The 19,766-nt window shown below is 39.1% G+C and overlaps 1 protein-coding gene across 1 annotated transcript in view; it reads left to right on the top strand.

Annotated features, from left to right (window-relative positions):
- The window catches only part of MACC1 (metastasis associated in colon cancer 1), a 36,564-nt gene that overhangs the window by 13,711 nt on the left and 3,087 nt on the right, over positions 1-19,766 (top strand). Inside the window, exons 3-5 of the mRNA XM_010283628.1 lie at positions 10,185-10,299; positions 12,539-14,577; positions 17,038-17,226. Of these exons, the coding sequence (XP_010281930.1) occupies positions 10,185-10,299; positions 12,539-14,577; positions 17,038-17,226 (2,343 nt within the window). The remainder of the gene's footprint in view (positions 1-10,184; positions 10,300-12,538; positions 14,578-17,037; positions 17,227-19,766) is intronic.

Genomic DNA, 19,766 nt, shown 5'->3' on the forward strand with positions numbered 1-19,766 from the left:
TAGGGATCACATTTGGTTTTTCCCCCTTTGATGTGTGACTTGAGTGGAGAGTCTTCCTTATTATAGAGCTTGAGCCACTGACCCCCTCATTTCCCATCCTATGCTAATTCCCTCCACACCTCTAGCACAGCATTGTAGCCAGTGCACCTGCGTGGTGTTAGGGAAGGAAACAAGAAAGAAGGAAGCAACAGCTTTATGTCTTTGTTCTCTGCTCACCACTGCCATATTAAATGCGAAGAAATAACATTAAGTGCTCTCTTCATGGCAAATGGCATGGAAAGATGTTATAGAGCTGAGTGGGGAAGATTTCTTGTACGGGTAGGCATCCATCTGTATAGTGCCTGCTCATGCTACTCCTGAGCAATTGCAGCTCTCAGCTGCTTCATCAAATTTTGCCCTCAAAAGTTAGTGATGTTGGCTCAGGAGGAAGAGCTGGAACCAGTGGGGAGGTAGGGTGCTTGTAGCAGCCTAAGGGATAGGGCTGTTAGGAAGGGCAGGCTGGAGCTGCACTGTTGCTTTTGGGGGTGAATAGAGACAATGGGAGATTAAAGTCAGCGTAGGTATGCCTTGGCTAACACGGGGGACTTCTCTGGTTTGTTGTACAAGCAGTTCATTGACCGATTTTGGAGGTCAGCCAACTGGCTGGTGAGAACCTCAGGAACGGTTTCTGCCTCTGAGCCCTCCAGCAAGGCAGGACAAGGGAATATACAACCTTAAAATGCTTCCGGTGGGTAATACTGTCCACTGCAATATAATAGCATGGTTTTCCTGGATGGGAAAACCAGCTTTCCACTGAGGTATTGCATGCAGGATAATGGTACGCATCACCAGAGGGAGAACTGCTGCTGGAAAGGCAGTTGGACACTATGACGCAATGAAGAGAATGAAGGTTGATAAAGAATATAAGCACTGGAGGAAGAGGAAACCTGGAACAACTATCTCACACATTTCTTACTTTCAGTTCTGTAAAAGAAGATAAAATCTTTGAAGACTGACTTTGTCATTGATGCATAAAAATGGATGAGATTGGACAATTGGACATGTTATTCTTCTTCTTCTACCAAACAGTAAGGAACAAAAGTTTAGTTGCTCTCTTCTCAATAGGTTGGAATAGGTGGTTCAGTAAATGAGCCTGTAAGGAAAGTAGATTTAAGAACTAAATTTAGACACATAAGTGCATGCAATTTGTTCGGAACTTATTGTCTCAAAACTTCTTGAGCTTGACCATTCCTTTAGAAGAAGATTGACAGTGGTACTGTAGAATAATGTATTTTATTTTTTTAAAAAAGATAAAATCACTCCTAATTTGGTTATAAAACTACCAGCGATATTGGAAGCAGTTCTTCCTTGTTTTCCTATGTAGGATTTCTTACTTCCTCTGAAATATGTAGTCTTTTGTGACCAGAGATGGTTTATTAAATGGCATCTGATCTTTCATGGTAGTTTATCTTCCTCTGACTTCATTTTTGTTGCTGGATCATTACCATTTTAGAGTCAATGTGGCAGTCATATTATTTCAGAAAAGTATTCTGTTAACAATACTATTAATAAGAAGTAGTTAAGAGTACTATTCAGAGATTCAAATGTCCTTCACTATTAGAATGTCCTTCATTTAAATATGAATCCTATTTGATAGAAATAAGAGGGTTTTTTGCTTGTCGAATGTATGTGTAATTGCTATGTAAAGGGAGAGTCTGCAATATAATGAGAGGTACTGGGTTTGTCTTTTAGAGGACAAAATAGATTTTTATCAATTTGCTTCCCTTCTTCGCTTTGAGATTACAATGTCAAAAATAACTTTAAAATATTGGCAGCTGTGACTTAATGGACAGCTCAGCCTATTATTAATAACACAGGCACAAATATTTTAAATGTGATGAAGTCTTGCTGCTGGAGAAGAGTTCCAGCCAAACTTTGGGGACTATAATTGCCATAAAAAGCAACAAAGAAAAAATACACTTTCTGCAGTATACCTTGGAAAGTGTCCCTGTGATTACAACTCCTTCTCTGATGTTCTCTTCACTATGTTCCTAAAGTGCTAAGAACTATTAAACAAGTTCTTCAGTCAAAACAGATCAATAGACAAAAAATAGGTATCAGTCTTTCCTTGTAAATATTATCACAATCTATCAAACATACTATTTGTGTTTTTACATATTCCCTGTGTCTGTTATGTGGTCAGTCAAGTAGAGCAAAATGTAATTTGTGGATGCACCGAAGAATGATTGTGTTTACAGTTATTAACTCTCTAAACTAACCTCTAATGATGACCAGAGGAATCCTTGACAAATGGATATACTTTCTTCTACCGTATTTAATGGAATTATTTTCCCAACACAGGTGGCTGCCTGTTTCATTCTTTTTTTCCCCATGTTCAGCTGGTCATGTGTCACCCATCTTCCATCATTTCTGCCCTCTCAGTATTGATCTCCCTTTATATTCCCCAGGAGAGATGGGACAAACAACTGACTTGAGTCCCGTCTTGTCCCCTTCTCCTGCCCCCCATTTGCGCCCTACACAACTGGGATTTCTTCTTGGCTAGTTTATACATTTTGAAAGCTTCTCTGACATAGTTTAAACATTGCAAAAAAAAACTCTCCTTGTGTATTGCCTTGTTGACTTATTTTTTGGTGTAAGTTTTGTGGTGGGTTTTTTGTTTTGTTTTGTTTGTCCCCTGCAAGTTAACTAATACCAAACCAAAGTGGTTCCATATAAAAAGGTCCACCTGACAGCGCAGGCTTTATGATGTGTTTTTCCTTTCCCCGGAGCAAAAGTCTGTCATGCTTATGGAAAGAGACCTTTCTAGTCCTCTGTCTCATCAAAAGCACAGCACACTGCAGTGTCTCCTGGTATTTTTCTCCAGGCGCTCACCTCAGTTTGCTGAAAATGGAGCACCAGAAGAGTAAAGGCACCTTGTATGTGTCTGGATATCAGGTTCAATTTACTTCAAAGCTCACATTGCATGTTTTTCCCATACATCTTCAATCTACATCTGTCCAAAATAAAGTGTCTGTATCCAGGCAGCACAAGTGACAAGAAATTCAGTTCTACAGTTGAATATTCAAGACTGGGTCCTGGCATAATGTCAGCCACATTGTTTTGTTATATCATTTTTAGGATGGAATAGCAAAAAAAAAATCATCCTACATGTTGCATATCCAGCTGATACAGGTGCTTAAAATCGGTATGCAATTGTAATTTTGAGAACTTTAAGAGTGGTGAGCAAGTAAAACACTGGCCTTTCTCTACAGGTGGGTTCCTTGGTGCATTCTGCTTTGCCCTGATGCTGTGAAGAGAGCAAAGCTCTTGTAAGATTTCTGTTATCACATCATTGGACCAGATAAGACATTTAAATATTGAAAGTCAAGAGGAATTTTTCTCCTGCCTGTGCTCTGTCCTTAAACTTAAAAGTAATTATTTCTATGAAACATGTAACTCATAAGTGCCTGATTGTCAGTTCCTAATGAAGAATTATTTCATTACTTGATGTGGGATTGATTGTCTGGAAACTGTTATCCTTTATGATAATTTCTGGGTGGACAGTAGTTGTGCTATTTTCTATATATGACTGGAAGACTGTTGAACAGTAAGATGTTGCCAAAATCAAGACTTTGGGACAGAGGAAATCTCTTTTTTTTTTTTTTTTTTTTTTGTCATGCCCCTGTGACTCTGAGGCATACAAAGGCTTTTCTGTTTCTTAAAAAGAAGAAATTTCCTATATTATCCTTGAAGTTAGCTCTGAGGCTGTAAATCATTCACTACTGTTAATGTTACTGCTACTTCTGTCCCCTACCACTGCTTCCTGCCCTCAAAAACCACAGCTCATATCTGTCCCTCTGCAAACCTGACTTTTTGCATTAACAAGCAGAGACATGATCCTTTCCTGGGGAAAAGCATAATAAATACTATGCAGAGGTGGGAGTGCTCCCTAAGCCAAGCTAGTGTGCAGGTGTCTAAGGCTTTATCTCTGCTCGTCACTAGCAGGTAAGCTGCTCAGTTAAAGACCCAGTGTAACTTCTGCATGCAGCTTGGATATGAGTAAAAGTCTAATTTAATAGAAGGAGGAGAAATAAGGGTAACAAAATAAAATAGTGAGTACTTTGGAGGTATCTACTAACAAACCCATGATCACAGCTATAATTCACAAGGATATAAATAGCCACCAGGGATTTTGAGATTCCCGGTTGCTCCTACTCCTGTAGGTAGTTCAAAAATCTTGATAGTTGACATTTTTGTTTCATCCTAGCAAACATTAAAAGTACCCAAGGATGGGCAGCAGGGCTCTAGTTTATATGCAGAACATGGTACATACATGCTTTGCCTTTGCTCTGCAATGTTGCATGTGTTATGGTGGCATTGAAACATCCTTGCAGCACTTAGAAATGGAAAATTACTGTTTAATGAAACTGCTAAATAAAAGGTGTGCCTTACAGAGTGCTTTCAACACCCATTTTGAAGGAATAACTCTGTTATCATCACAGTCAGTAATAACTTGTAGTATTGTAATCTCTGTGAAGGAGCCCGAAGTGTTTTCATAAGACCTCCCAAAGTCAAGAAACTAGCTATGCTTCCACAGTATGTATGGTTACATACAATAAAATAAGTGAGAATCCAGTGTGATTTTAAACTATTATTGTTTTTAGAGGCTTTTGAGAGGTGGTAAGGAAATGAGTTCATGGAAGAATTAAGATAATAAATTTGCAAAGTTTTCTCTGTTCAGCATAAAGAAGAAATATTACAATTTAATAGTACAAAGTTGGATCCTTTTATTCATTATTTAGTGATATCTTTTCTTTCCATTTCCTGTTTTAAAAAGTTACTTAGCAATGTAAGTAGAAGGCAACATATTTCTATTTTCCTGAGGCCAAAGAGAAGCCATGGAGTATTTCAGAGTGGTAGATGAAACCCAAAAGACAACATCAAAACTTAACTACACATTCTTGAGGTTTCTGGAGAGCAATATTCCCAAATGTAAAATTTATAATTGAAAATAAATGCTGTAGCCCTTATGCTTACAACAAGCAATTTTAGAAGTGTAGATACGTGGAATGGAAGGAAGGGTACTTGCCTTGTAGAGGGAGTGCCTATAGTAGTCATTTTTGCTTGCATAGTGTTCCCCAACCGGGCTGTAAAGCAGTCAGTTCTGGGTCATGCAGAGCTGAGCAGAAGCTGTAAAAACCCACTTGTGAACTTGTGAAAATCTACTGAGGGGATGACCCACTTCAAGTCCTGCTTTTGTTGTGCTGAGACTACTATCTCTACCCTTTAACACTAGCTCATGTGAAGTACTATGAGCAGCGATTACGTGAGTTACGAGCAGTAGTATAGATGTATGTGAGGTCTCCAGAAAGCTTCAGCCCTGGGTTCAGGAAGGAGTGTGAATGGCTCTGCAGTTCCCACAGGGTGATAAATTTTCAGAACACTGAAAAAGTAGGCGCCAAACTTGGCAACTATTTAACAACAGAGTAAACTAGTAGATATATAAATTGAAAGTGCATTTCTATCATTATAGGCAAAGTGACAAGTAATAGGATCGTATTAAACCATTAAAGTTGCTGCCAAGTATTAGTAAGGGCTGAGATCTCTTGAGGTTAAACATTGAAAGTCATTTCTAGCGCTGTTCAAAATGAGATACAGTTGCATTTTCTTGGCTGCCTCACATGCACCAGGCTGAGAGAGTAAGTCAAAGACTTTATGACTTCAACTAAAGGCTTTGTTTGCTATCCTGTACTACCATGAGCTACAGTGCCACGGTTCAGCCCTGTAATCAGAGACTGGTAAACTTGGGTCCAGCTGCCTCTCACCAAACTCTGAGCTGCATAAAGCTGTTCCAGGCCACAAGTACTGAGTGACTGTTAAAATACAACCTATTACTGTAACTACTGTTTAGCTAGAAACATGTTAATCTGCTGAGAATAGGCAGTTTTAGATTTGATGGTGATATGTAGTGCCTTCTGAAACCATCTCTCTTCTGTGTATTGCTTTCTCTTTAGAATTCCTTTTTTTCTCTCTATTTAATAGAATTTAAATAATTCAATATACTTAGTGTTTTGTCAGATGAGGAACACTGTATTTAACATTCTGGTGAATATAGCTTCCTCCTTTTTCAGAAATAAACAAACTTGTAAAGTAAGTCTAACAACCCAACCTATATTTCTAGCAAGTCAATTTTCCCCATGACAGCTAAAGTGAGCCTGAGGAATGAGGCGCGACTCCATCACCTGCTTGTGTTGCTTGTCTTGACTTTGCAAATGCATAAACTTGCATCCTCTGGATACAAAAGCCATGAATAACGGTATGGCTGAGTAGCACTATGGGTGTAAGGTGCATGTAGGAGTCTGTGGGGAGACACTGCCACAGGAGAGCTCTGCTCTTAACACAACCTGCTTTTGAAGAAGGATTAAGGTTGAATGAAAGCCAAATGGCTAGTGTGTTGCTCTGGGATGCTGATACTTTAAAAACACAAAGGAATGTGGGCTTCCTCATTTTTGAGGGCAAAGGCAGTGGGGAAGTGTTTTTTGGGGCTTTTAAAATTTTCTTCCTTACCACTATTTTAAGCACAGCAGGACATGTTTTCTTTGGTAGAGGGACTGAGAGGGGTGGCGAAGTGCACTTGAACTTTAAAAGACCTGGAAGAGATTTCTGGAGGCATCACATGCAGCAAAAATGCCATTTGCTGCGAATCTGTCTTCTGACCTCTGTGAAACTGAACTTTCTACCTGAGACTTTTTTCTTCCTCTAATGCATTTTTCTTGCTGTGTAACAGTGCTGCAATGTGCCTGCCAGCAGCAGTCTGGGTCCTGAGTCCCCTGCTCTTATGGGTCAAGCAATGCACTTCGGGCTTGAAGAGCAGAGCGCACCTGGCACCCTCTTTCTTCCCCTCACACAGAAAAATGCCACATCTCTCAGCAGTCACTCAGGTTCACTCACTGGTCACCTCCATAGCTGATCTCTTTCCAACCTCTTCACTTCTTCATTCCCTGCTCACTTCACACTGTGAAGTGACATACCATCAGTCAAATAGTTCTTTGCACGATTAAGCACTTGTCAGTTTACATCTTTCTTACTCAGTAGCTGCAGCAAATGAAAAGCTTAGCTTCTGTTCTTCCTATACATAAATCCCTCTTTTTGCAGCAAACGGGTTTCATACCTTTCCCCTTTGCCACTGATCAGCATGGTTTTATATCACACATGCAGTGATTTCTCTTCCTACTTGTGGATGATTGTTCTTCTGGAGTTGTCCAGGTTAAGTTCCTAATTAATAGGATTGCCCATCAAAAGTTTCATTTGGGATACTATTTTATCACAGAATGTAACCATGGAAAAGGGGGAGCATTGGTTTTTCTTATTTTCCTGGTCTCATAGAAAGGCACTGGGGATTTATGCATTCCCAGCACTAAGGCTGGAACACAGAAAAGATGGGACCCAACCCTGGTGTCAGATCATGTAACTGTCCAGGAGGCACATTGCCTGGTACCTGATGGCATGTGTACAGCTTGTCCCCAGCATTTCCCACATCCCTTGACATGCTGACCAAACATGGTCATCTTTTGCCCAGGAATGTTTCTATCTGCCCCCTTCTCTCGTTCTGTTCTTGGCTGGCCTGAAGATGTGGCTCAGTCACAAGGGGTCCCTCATCATGCTCTCATGCCAAGGAATGCTTTCGGTGGGGGATGGTGGTGGTGGATTTTTGAAAGTGGATTTCCTTTTCATTATTTGCCTCTTCTGTCTTTGTGCCAGGCTAGTGGTGGAGATTTTAAGGAGTTCCCAGAGGGAACTTTTAGGAAATGGCTTATTCTATTTGCAGAAATTCTTAGTGTTTATAAAACTTTTATACGGAATCTTGTTGTCATGTCTCTGTCAATATACTCCCACTGTGTAAAGAGATTGTTTTTCTTTCTCTCTCCCTCCCCTTTCCCCATGGCTTTCCTATTTTAGCCCCTGTGCATCTACTTCCACTCTTGTGCTCTTTCCTCATGCTTAATTACTGCCTCCCACTTCCTACAGCTACTGAAATAATAGTGGGTGTTTTAACTATTTAAAGAACTGTTCTTCTTCTACTTAAAGAACTGCCAGTTGATCAATAAGTCATCAGTCAGAGATTAGTGCTGGCAACAAATACACTGGTATTGTAAAAAGTAGACTTGCTTTTTGTACATTTATTGGGATTTTAGACTCTGGATACCTTACAGTGGTGTGACTAAACTTCCCGAATCTCTGAAGCAGAAACCCAAGATAAAAGTCTTGCATGTTTACACAAATGTGTTCAGTTTTTCAACATCTTGAGATGCAGCAGAAAAGCAATATTTATTTCCTTTGAAGAAATCCATACATGTTATCAGAGATACTGTCTCTTATCAGAGACAGAAGGATTAGTGATATTTTTATACAGGTGTGGGATGTCAGATCTTGGAATTACTGTGTTGGGATTAAGTAGGCATTTTAGTTATCATTTTGGTTCTGGTGGTTTATTCATAGCAGAAGCCACAAAGTATTAGTCTTGGAGGATAACTTTCACTACTGTGTGAAATCAGGACTTCTAAAGCCAACATCTGAGTTTTCTGGTAACAGAGGAACCTGGAAATCCTTACAGCCCTGTGACAGTAGAGCAGCTGGGTGACAGTCGGGCTTAGCCTGACCTCAGTCTTGCGTCTTGCCTGAGTGCAAATCAGCACCTGAACAGATTGCTGTTAGCTGAAGGTAGCTCTTGTGGGAAGAACAGAAAGTACCAATTTACATTTGCAGTGGAAAAAAAAGATGTCTTAAGCCATGGCATTGTGCAATGGAAACAGACAGCTGGCTTCCAAGCTTCTCTTCGTTAATGCTTTGATATAAGGTGTGCTTCTTTTTTCCCATAACTTGCCTACTAGAACTGTAACTGAAAATTCCTTTTTCTTACAGCCACAGCAAAACCAGGCCCAATGCATCTCTTTTTTTTTTTTTTTTTTCCATTTTAAAAATGATAAAGTGAGATCTGCTTAGGCTGCAATTGCCACAGCAGAAGTAACAGACTGCAATATTTCAGATGCCTGAACAAAGCTGACTATTGTATCCTGTGGATGGACCTAAAACATTTCTGGCTTTTTTACCTTTTCTCTTTTCTTTTTTTTTTTTTTAAACCATAAGTCTTAATGTATCTATTGCCCATCAGCATTTATACCCCACTATGTATAGGATCAGTGGGAGGACTGGGGGAAATTCACTAAATGACCTCTTGGTTAATAGCAGTAATTTAATGAGCTCTCCTGCACTGAGAGGTCTAGAAGGTTGTATCTACTCCAGTTTCTGTTTCAGGGACACAGTAACTTTGGCACGTAGGACACCCAACTCTCCTTTGAAGATCTGCAACTCCTCTTTCTGAGCAGCTGAAAATAGCATTAAGCAGTGGTACCTTGAGAGGTTCATTCTCCCGTAGCCTGCCTCAGAATGATGCCCCTCCTGCCCTGCCCTTGTGATTGATAGGTTTGCTGTTGATTTTCTTTCAACCACAGCATCTGGTTTACAGCAATTATGTGGCCCAATCCACGTGCAAACTGTGTCAAAACCAAACAGAACTTCTTGTAGCCAAAGCAAGGAAGAGGAGAAACCTGACTGTCCTCTCTTGGGCTGTTGCTGTGCTGGCGTGGGCCCTGCAGAAGGGTCCTTTAAGTCATTCTTGTACAGACTGAAAGGAAAATCTGACCTGGTGTTCACTCAGGGAAGAGGATAGGAAGAATAATAAAACAGAAAGGGTTGGAAATACTTTACATTAACTGGCAAAGGAAGGAACAGATCTAGCTCTTCCTCTTTAATGATTCTAGTCAAACATCTGAAAACAGGAATTAAGATGTTTATTTTTTTAAAAAAAGTTTTTATTCAAGAGCTTCTGAACAGAAGTTATTGTACAGTTGGCTCAGTGTCAATTGCAAGATGTTTGATCATGTGAGATGTTGGACTTCACTATGGGCTGGTGTACCGTATTGTACTGCAGTTGTAGCATTTGGTGGTTTTGCTGCAAATTAGATAGTAAGGCTCAGGATTGTGATGCTTCTGGGCAGACTCCAGAAATTTACTCATAAACCATAACTTCACTATTTTTTTCATTTGTGTCACATCACAGGAGCAAAGCTCAATTATTCTGCAACTGTCTCCCCTTTTTCAAATTGCATACTTGCTGATGTTTTATATGTTTAACTGTTTCCTAGGAGGAGAATACTTCCAGTAGTGGAACGGATTCCCTAACCAGTGGAGAGATTCCACGGAGCAGGTCAGAGGGGACTTTGATTGATGTGGATGACCGGACACCTTCAGCCAGATACAGTATGTCTCTTCTGCTATTTTCTGTACCAAGGCTCTCCACAAATCTGCAAAACCCTCAAGAGTGTAAAGAACTATAGCTAGCCTGTAAACACCTGCGCACCTTTTTTTATTTTTTATTTTTATTGCTTGTGTTTTGCACTACTTAGGGCATTGTAGATGACCCTGTAGTCAGAATACAAGGGCTTGTCACAAGGTCTCCTAGGAGAAACTTGCTGGCATATAAGAGAAGTCCTCTGTCCCCTGTCATAGCAAACGTGGGTCAGGCAGGTTGGGAGGAAGAGCTGGAATCATTAACATTACATGAATAAATTTTATTTAGGGTATGTTTACTGGGGGCTGAGACAAGGAAGAGAAAACGGGGTTCTTAGCCAAACTACATTAATTTAGAGTTTTAAGAATCAGGAAGGCAAGGTAATTTTGGAGTTAGCCCAGTTTAAAAACTGGAGTCTCAGCAACATTGCTTTAAACTCATTGCTATTTCAACCCAAAAGAAAACATTCCCCTCCACAACGTAGGAATTCTCTTAGTTTTGTCCAGTATCAGGTGTGAGTAACAGCGAGCCTGGCACTTGCTGTGTGAGTTGGGGAGCAGGAATTATTTCCTTGCTAACCGCCTGCACCCCAGTAATCTGTGCTGTTACCTTGGCATGAGAAAGCATCCAGGCTAATGACTTAGGTTCTGCCAGAGTTTTCTGCTCAGACTTTTCCTATAGAAACATACCCTTCAGGGTGGGCTAACAAACAAAACCCCTAACATTTCTTTTGGGTTTAATTTAAATACATTTATTTGTAATAGATAATAATGATCTGCCTGTAATAGCATCATAGTGCAAGGAAAGCTATTGGGCTGTGGGCAGAGACAAAAGGACTTTTTAGATGATGCTTGAGCAGCCTGGCCCAGTCTGGTGGACCTGGCCAAGGCTGGATGCCCGAGGGGAAGGCATCCCTGGCCTCACTCCCCCCTGACAGATCCCTTGGAAGGCTCATGTCAAGACAGTGCTAGAGCCTTGCAAGATGGGCAGCTGGGAAGCCGGTAGATTCCTCTTTGGTTCTTCCAAATTGGGATTTTTCTGGAACTGTGGAAAAACTTCATGGTTTTGGCTTTTTTTCACAATTCATGACAAATGAAAGAAAAAGTACTAACATTTCAATTTTTTTTTCTTTTTGTGGCTGAATGCACTATCATTCTTGCAGTTGAGCAATAATTAGTAACCTTGGAGATGAAAGGTACTATGGAAAGTGTAATAATGAAGGATAGGCTGAAAGAATAGAAGTCCTGAATTTTCCCTCTAAAATTAAAATTCTTTACAAGGATGTACAAAGAAGGGATGGTATAACCTCTGTATACAGAAAAATAATGGCAAACTGAAATAATAGAAGCACTTAGCACAAAAAGTTACAGATACTCTATTTGTTGCAAGAAGTGTAAGTCTTAACTGATAAGCCAGCTTCTCTGAACAGTTATTAATATAAAATCTAAGGACATCTTGTCTTCAGAACAAATAGACATTACCGTTAATAATGAGTATTTTTATTAGAAAGCATATTGAAATATCACTTGTACACCCCTATTTGTCTGTTTAAGTGCAATCTCAGAAAAAATAGCAGCCACAAAAACATTTTTCTTCAAATTTCAAATTGTACAAGACCTCATAAATTATAGCAATTAATTTTTTTTAATGGAAAGCTAGTGTAACAAATTCCACACACACTGAGATAAATTGTAAAAATGATGTTATCAATGAAATGCATGTGCGCTAGTATGAAAAGGAATCCTGAATAATACATTATCTGTAGTGTCTACAGTGTTTGAAAAATAAAACAGTAGTTATTTAATCTTTGCAGAGAGTTAGACACAAAGGAAAGAAATCCATATCATTTTGTAAGAGGCCAAAGATTACTGGAAAATAAAGGTTTAAACTTTACGTGACCTTAGCATACTCCATGCCAATTAATAGTCGTAGGAGTTGATAATGATCAGCACCTCGCAGAAGATGCTTTACATCCTTCAGCACTAATTTGTTAACATTCTTTCTATTAACAAAGATTCTTAATGTTATTTAGAAATCAATATTGATACTCTTTAAAAACCTGAAGGAGAAACATATAAATGACCTATATGTATTTTAGGAGGTTAAATTTAGTCACCTGTTAGTTTAACAGACTACCAGTTGGAAATGGATGAAATGTCTCAAGTCTGTGCGCTTTAGGAAATGCTTCTGTTTTTTTCTTTTAAACAGATGTCAAGGAAAGTAAATTGGATTTGGATATTGACTGGTCCGATGTATTCAAACATGCCCATGCTGTTTCCAAGACTAATCCTTTCTGGAATGAACTGTCAGCCTCCAACCCTTTTGTACATGACATAGCTGCTTCAAATAGAAATGAAAATAATAAATACCTTTCGCTCTTAAAAGAAAAACCCTATTTGTTCTCTAAAGTTTCTAGCAACAGGGATTCTTTGGCTTCCTCGGGTGATGAGCTAAATATTGATTGTCTTCTAAGAAAGACTTCGGCAAGAAGATCTGGACGATCCAAGAGTGTCTCGGACTTCCTGGATATTGTTGATAACCGAAGGTTTAATCCTCACAAGACAATACCTCAAAAAACTGTAGCTTCAGACATGACGTGGCTTCAAAATGACCGTGAAGCTTACAAGATGGCTTGGTTGAGGCACCGACAACTCACTCGGTCTTGCCTAGATTTAGAAGCCATGAGCCATAGTCCTGGATGGGCACAAACACAAGCTACAGACATTCACGTAGTTTGTAAACTGAATCATGAAGGAGGTTCAGTACAGCTACCTGACTCAGATATCAACGTTCATGTCCCTGTTGGTCATGTATTACCTGGGGAATTCCAAGAAGTTGGTTTAAAGGCTATCCTTAATCCTCCATCATCATTTAACAATGAGCTGTCCAGCACTGTAAGTCCTCTGATAGAACTTAGGCTGAGCAACCTCAACACGAGGGAAGCCATTTTCCTAGAGGTGAAAGTTGCGGCTAAAGTGAAGAACGACCCATTCAGCCAAGTTATGAGTGATATTGTGTGTTTTTTTAGTCTCAATAAAGAAGGGCCTTTTAAGAAGCTAGAAAATTGCTACACTTATGAAGACACCATACAAGTGAAGCTAATGGACCTAAGTCATGTGATGTATGCAGTGATTGCTGTACAAGCAAACAAAATCCAACCTCCAGCAACTAACGTCTGGGACTATGTTCATAGAACAGTCTCAGTTGGAATTTATGGTCCCAAATATATTCATCCATCTTTTACAGCAGTTTTTACAGTTTTTGGTCATAACTACATTCCAGGAAAACTCACAATTTGTGATATAAAAAAGGGAGGGAAAAATATGCCTCCTGTTGTGTTTCAGCTGTGGGGAAAACATACATTTCTACTTGAAAAGCTACAAGATCTAAACATTTCTTTGGTATCCTGTGATCCAGATTTTGAAGTGAAGATGGAAGACCAAAGCAAAAATATTAAAGAGGACGAGCTTAAAACTGGTGAAATGGTCCGCCAACAATTCCTGTTTTCCATGCTTGGATGTAGGGAGATGCATTTCTTTGTTTTCCTTGTTCAGATTAAAGTCTTAGAAAGTAGCCAAGTAACACAGTTCCATGTTACGACTCCTGATCCAGCTCCAAAATTAAGTGGAATTATCAATAGGCCAAAGCGCTTACAAAACCGCAAAGAAATCAAGTCTGCGCCTTTGCTTCTACTACCAACAGTTAAATATCCAAAGTTTCAAGATAAAACTTTGAGCGTTAATACTTATGGAGTGGCTTTGAAAACTGTGTTACGTCAAAATAAGATTGAATATTTGCTAGAATATTTTAAAGGGGACACAATAGCACTTCTTGGTGAAGATAAAGTAAAAGCCATTGGACAAACTAAAATAAAAGAGTGGTACGTAGGAGTTCTCAGAAGAAAGATTGGTCTTGTACATTGCAAAAATGTAAAAGTGATTTCCAAAGAACAAGCTATGGACACTGCTGATAGTGAGCTAACAACCAGGAATCTTGTTGAACAAATTGCATTGCCATTCAAAAAACTGACTTACATTTACTCAGTAGTTCTCTCTGCGGTATCAGAGAGTGTTTATGACTGGAGAGCTTTGGCTGAGGTGCTAGGATATTCACATATGTCTTTGGATTACTTTAATGAGGCACATGCTGATAAAGAATCAGAGAGAGTTGCACATGTTGTGAAGAGGATGAAGGAAGACTGCCATGCTAACAAAAAAAAAAGAGTATTTCTTTATGAGCTCGTTGTTGTAAGTATTTGCATGAGCTAACTTGGTTACTGGAAATGCATTGACAAGAAACTACTCAATAGTAATGTATGAACAAGAAAACGTGGTCCTGCACCCTTTTGGGAATCTTTACAAACCTGAACATATTACTAAAAGTTGTAGACACCTATAGGTGGAAAATACATCCAGACTCTCATGAAGAATAATACTTTGATGAATAACTTCTAAACATTGTTCTCCAGGAGCCTTGCTCATTTATTAGGTTGACTGGGTTGGCTTTTTTTTTCCTTTTTTTTTTTTTTCTTTTAAGCGGCCGTGATTGAAATAGTTTTGTCTTTTGTCATGGAAGTCATCATGGTAAATTGCTTCCCTGAGCAATTCACATTCCCATTGTGAAGTATTTAGTAACCTTGTAGCGTGGAAACTCCATTATTTATATATCTATCTTGTGTACTCTAAGGCGCATGTCTACATTTGCTTCATATTTTTAAAGCAAGGAAATCCTGACCCACATGTTGAAGACAAGAATTTCTATCCACATACAGCAATTTCATAGTCAATGTTGTAGTGACCTAAGGACAATATTGTAGGTATTTCAGCACATATTTTCATGGGCCCATTTGTAAGCCACTGGACAACTTCTATGTGATTCAGTACTGTTACACGTGAATCAAAAGTGGTTTTATTCTAAATGCTTCCAGGTAATAGGTTGAATAGTTAACCATCTTAATTCATTTATGGATCTGTGTAAATTAATTTGGAATTAATGATTACTCAATACTGTCCTTGGCTCTGACTGAAAAGTCTACCAGCCTATTTAGGGACAGAAAAGAATTAAATTTCTCATGAAAATAAAGTATTATAAAAATGGGTATTTAAAAATTCACATTGTAGCCTTTCATCAAAAGCCTTTTGACTATCCTGAATTGCAAACCGTAACAGGGTTTACTTCTCATAGCTAGTCTATCCCCTTTGAAGTGCTGACAGCAGTTTTGGCAGGATTCAGAATATTTTGGTAGCAGTAACCACTTACAACTCTTAAGACTGCATTAAACTCTGTGGAATAAAACTAAGCAAGTACGAAGTACAGTTTAGTCTGCCGTGTCTCTGTACAAAAAGGGGGGCGAGGAGTTAAAGGTCAAAATGGTCCAAACCTTCAGTTGAATACAGTAAAACAAAGAGTTCATTACAGAACAGGCAAAAGGTGGGGCATAGTTAGATTAACAAGATGTCCCATTTTGTTGAAATGTATATGGTTTTGACCTATGAAGTGCCAATACAGGTCCTTGTCTCTGTAAAGCTAGACTTAAAGCTAGATATCATCCAGGTCACTTTCGGGTAGAATTTACTGGTTATTTCTTTTAATTAATCTCCTCTTTTTATGTTTAATAGGGTTCTTGATTATCAGAGCAAAGGCAAACTAAACAACTTTGTCTCCACTTTGCCAAAGTATAGGGAGATTTGGTACTGTAGTCAGCTCCTCACTGCTGTGACTTCAGTATTTCCTTCTAGAGAGGCACTAGTATGAGAGAGTTTGGGAACTGTCTTGAGTATTTTCCAGTTAATTACATTAGACAAACATCTTGCCTACCAAAAGTTCTACTGTTTGCAATGAGGATTTTAATGGAAAATTGTTTTACAATTAAATCACACAAATGTCTGATTTCTGCAGAAATGTTTGCTGTTTTATTAAAAATCAGTATCTAAGAACCAAGGAAAACATCTGGATTTTGTTCTTGATCTTTCACTGAAAAAGTCAACATGTTCAGTGGAAAATTTTGCTGTTAATTCGAGGACAAGAAAAAACATCACTTATTTTTCTCATTATCTCTTATCCAAACAAAGAAAGGAAGGAGGACACAACATATCTGCATTTCAGGGTTTCAATCCTGGAACCATTTTCATTATTTTAGTATTAAAAGCTTATTTGGCATGGGGGAGGGAAGAGTTTTATGTTTGTATTTCTGCTTAATGGTCAGCAAATTATCTGTTCTGTGGGAGGAGTAAATCAGAAGATGCTAACATAATCAATGATTTTCCAGAAAAGCAGTAGACAAAAGACCACACCTTAGTATAATAGTCCTCTAACTTAATTTTTAACTTTCATGTCATACTTTTGAGAAGCTAAATTTAATGTCTTAAATATTTTTGTTGGAGAAGCATATTTTTCCTTCAGGATCTGTAAGTTTGGCAGGATCCATGTGACACTGGAATGTTGAAGCAGCCGAATGCCAGCTTAATTTTTTCTTAAGCTTGTGGGCAGTTTTCCTATGAAACTGTTGGCAACACCTTTTTGTAAGGAAAAAAGTTACATATTTGTGAGAACATAAAATAGACAAAAAGCCTTCCTGTCTGGTTAGAAATGCAGAATAGATCTATAAAACCAAATTTTAATAATGATAAAATGATAATAAAACCAAATAATAATAATTTTGTTTGCAATAACTGGTGAAGGAACACTAACGAAAATGATTGTTGCAGGCACTTTTGAAAATAGATTGCCAGGGATTAGTGGCACGTCTTACCCAGGACACCATCATTTTGACTTCAGCTGTCAAGCTTGGCAAATACTGGCGGGACCTTGCGGAGAAGCTAGCCCGACTCACGAAGCAGCAAATTGAGGCGTACGAAGTACCCCACCAAGGGAAAAACGGTGCAGTAGCTCTGGAGGTAAGGCTCTGGTGTAACGGTGTGTGCACACTTGCTCCTCTGCACAAACACAGCCAGGGACCTTTCTTCTTCCTTGCTTTGTGCACTTCTCTCTTCATTTAATTCGTTTGGCCTCCTTATTTAATTTGTAAACCCTTCAATGCAAGGAATTCTGACCAACTTTTACCTGCAATTATCTAGACATTCCTTTGGGGCCAGGTGTTGAGTGTTACTGTACCAAATTAATTTGCTGTGGGGGTCCTAGTCTCTGTCTTGAACTTCAGCTCTTTACTCCCACTCCAAGGGCCACTTTCAGTCCCTTCTTATTGTCCTGCCCCGTGTTAATCTTACTCCCTCCTCTGCTGTCATGTCAAACACAGTGAGGAAGACCATCCAATCCTTGCAGGAGCCACTTCAAATCACCCTCAGTACAGCTTTTGTCTTTCCACTGAAAGGAAGGTTACCCCCACCATCATCACTTAGCTTCAGTAGCATGACAAGAGGTTGGAAGCTCTGACACCAATTCCACTTCTGTCCTATGATATGGACATGGAAAACCCATGCTTTAATTTGATAGTTTGTCAGGTAGGTCATGCTATTTATTCTCCTTTGTAAAGCCGCTGCTTATGCAGAAGTATGACTTCTAAATAAAAGTCAGGTTGTCCTATCAGATGTATTTTAGTGCGTACATATATAAGGAGCAATTACGTGCCTAATTATATCTCTAGTGCCATCTGAGGTGCCCAGAGGTACCTGTGTCACCCATGCAATGTCAGATACGTCACCGGACTTAGGGTGGGCCCTCTTCCACACCTCTGAGCTGAGTGCCAGCCCCTGTTCCTGTCACACCTTTGCCTGGGCAGCCAGGTTGCTTCCTGCATTTGTCTACTCTTACTTTAACATTGAAGCATGCAGTAGATCCACTGTTTACCAGAGTTATACGCCAATGACTTCTAGGTTCCAGACTGAGTTTTACCCTGAACATCCTCTTTTACAAGCGTTGCTGAATGATGCTCAAGCTGACCTTTCTGCCTCGAGCACTTACATTCAGGCTCGACCCTCCCTCTGCCTGTACTACCATCCCCTGATTGCTGCAGGTTATGCACATGAACCAGCCTGAATTCCTTCTCTCTCACCTCTCAGTACCAAAGGAATCGCCATTTTCCATTTGCAAGTTCACAATTACTCAAGATAAATTTTTTCTTCCTTTTTCTTTCCCTGTAGCTGATTGTTCCTGTTCCCTGCCAAACACATCCTCCTTTCCACAGTCTGAATGCAGTGAGTCTTTCACCTCAGTTTTATCTGCCTGGTGATAGCTATCAAGAGACTTCTGCTCTAACTGTGAACCACCACTTCTTATTCCCTTTGAATGCTATGCCTTTCCCCCGCCCCAATCAATATTTGACCAAAATTCCACACATTCACTTACAAGGTTCTGCATTTTTCTGCAAAATTATCTCTATCATTGCTATTTACAAACACTCCCTCCTCCTCTGGTCTTGCTTTTCTCTTTGAGCTACTTTGTGGTATGGTTGGCTTTTTTGAGTTGTTCTGGGTACATTATTTGTGCCTGGATGCACCTTTCTCCCTAAATTTTTTTCTCATAAAACTCTGAGCTCTACCAATCCCTAGTCTACTACTCTCTTTTCAGTGAAAAAAATCATCCTGTTATTGGCTCTGTTTTTACACTAACTTATTCTAAAATATCAAACAAAATGTAAATGCTTGTCATTTGCTATTCCTTTTTTTTCTGTTATGTAATGCCTTGTCTAACTTCCTCCTTTACTAAGTTTTCTGTGTTTGTCTGACAAAACCCCAGCTTTCTACAGAAGGAATTATAGACCTGATTATACCTGCATAACGTGTGACTCTACTCACCTCCATAGTATTTGGAAATGTTTTCTCCTTAGCTAACAAACAGCAGAACAAAACAACCTTAAAATTCTTTTTGCTACACCATACCTATTTATTTTCATATTTAAAATATCTTTAAAATATAAAAGAAATTTACTTTTTTTAAAATGAGTGTCTATTTCCATGAAGCCCATCTTCTGCCTCATATACCCTCTTCTTTTACTTTCCAGAGGTTTTTACATTATTTTTATGATGAACCACCTACAAAATTCTCCACCTTTCAGTGATAGTGTCTGCTGCCAGCAGATACTACAGTCAAATTATTCATTAAAAAAGCCAATAATAGAGTATGTTCTATTTTTTGAGAGAACATTCAACAAGCAAACAAGGATCAGAAGTTTCCTTTATTTTTATGTTTTTTCCCAAGGCTTCGGATGGACCCATGGGGAATTTATTGGGTTTTTGTGAGCTTTGTAACCATGCTTATCCACACAGGTGTGAGTTAAAGCACACCAGGTTTCTAGCACTGGTATCTCACGTGAACACTCAGCATCCTCACCGTCCGGTGAATCTAATCTTAAACTTCAACACTTTCTACTGAATTTCAGTGCAGCTTTCTGACCTCTGAACTTTGCAGTGCTCTGCTGAACTTGAACCTCTATATAGAGAAAGCAATACTCTCTTTATAAAGTTTTATATTTGTTGTT

The sequence above is a fragment of the Phaethon lepturus genome, unplaced genomic scaffold (assembly GCF_000687285.1).
Source record: "Phaethon lepturus isolate BGI_N335 unplaced genomic scaffold, ASM68728v1 scaffold7333, whole genome shotgun sequence".
Lineage (NCBI taxonomy): Eukaryota > Metazoa > Chordata > Aves > Phaethontiformes > Phaethontidae > Phaethon > Phaethon lepturus.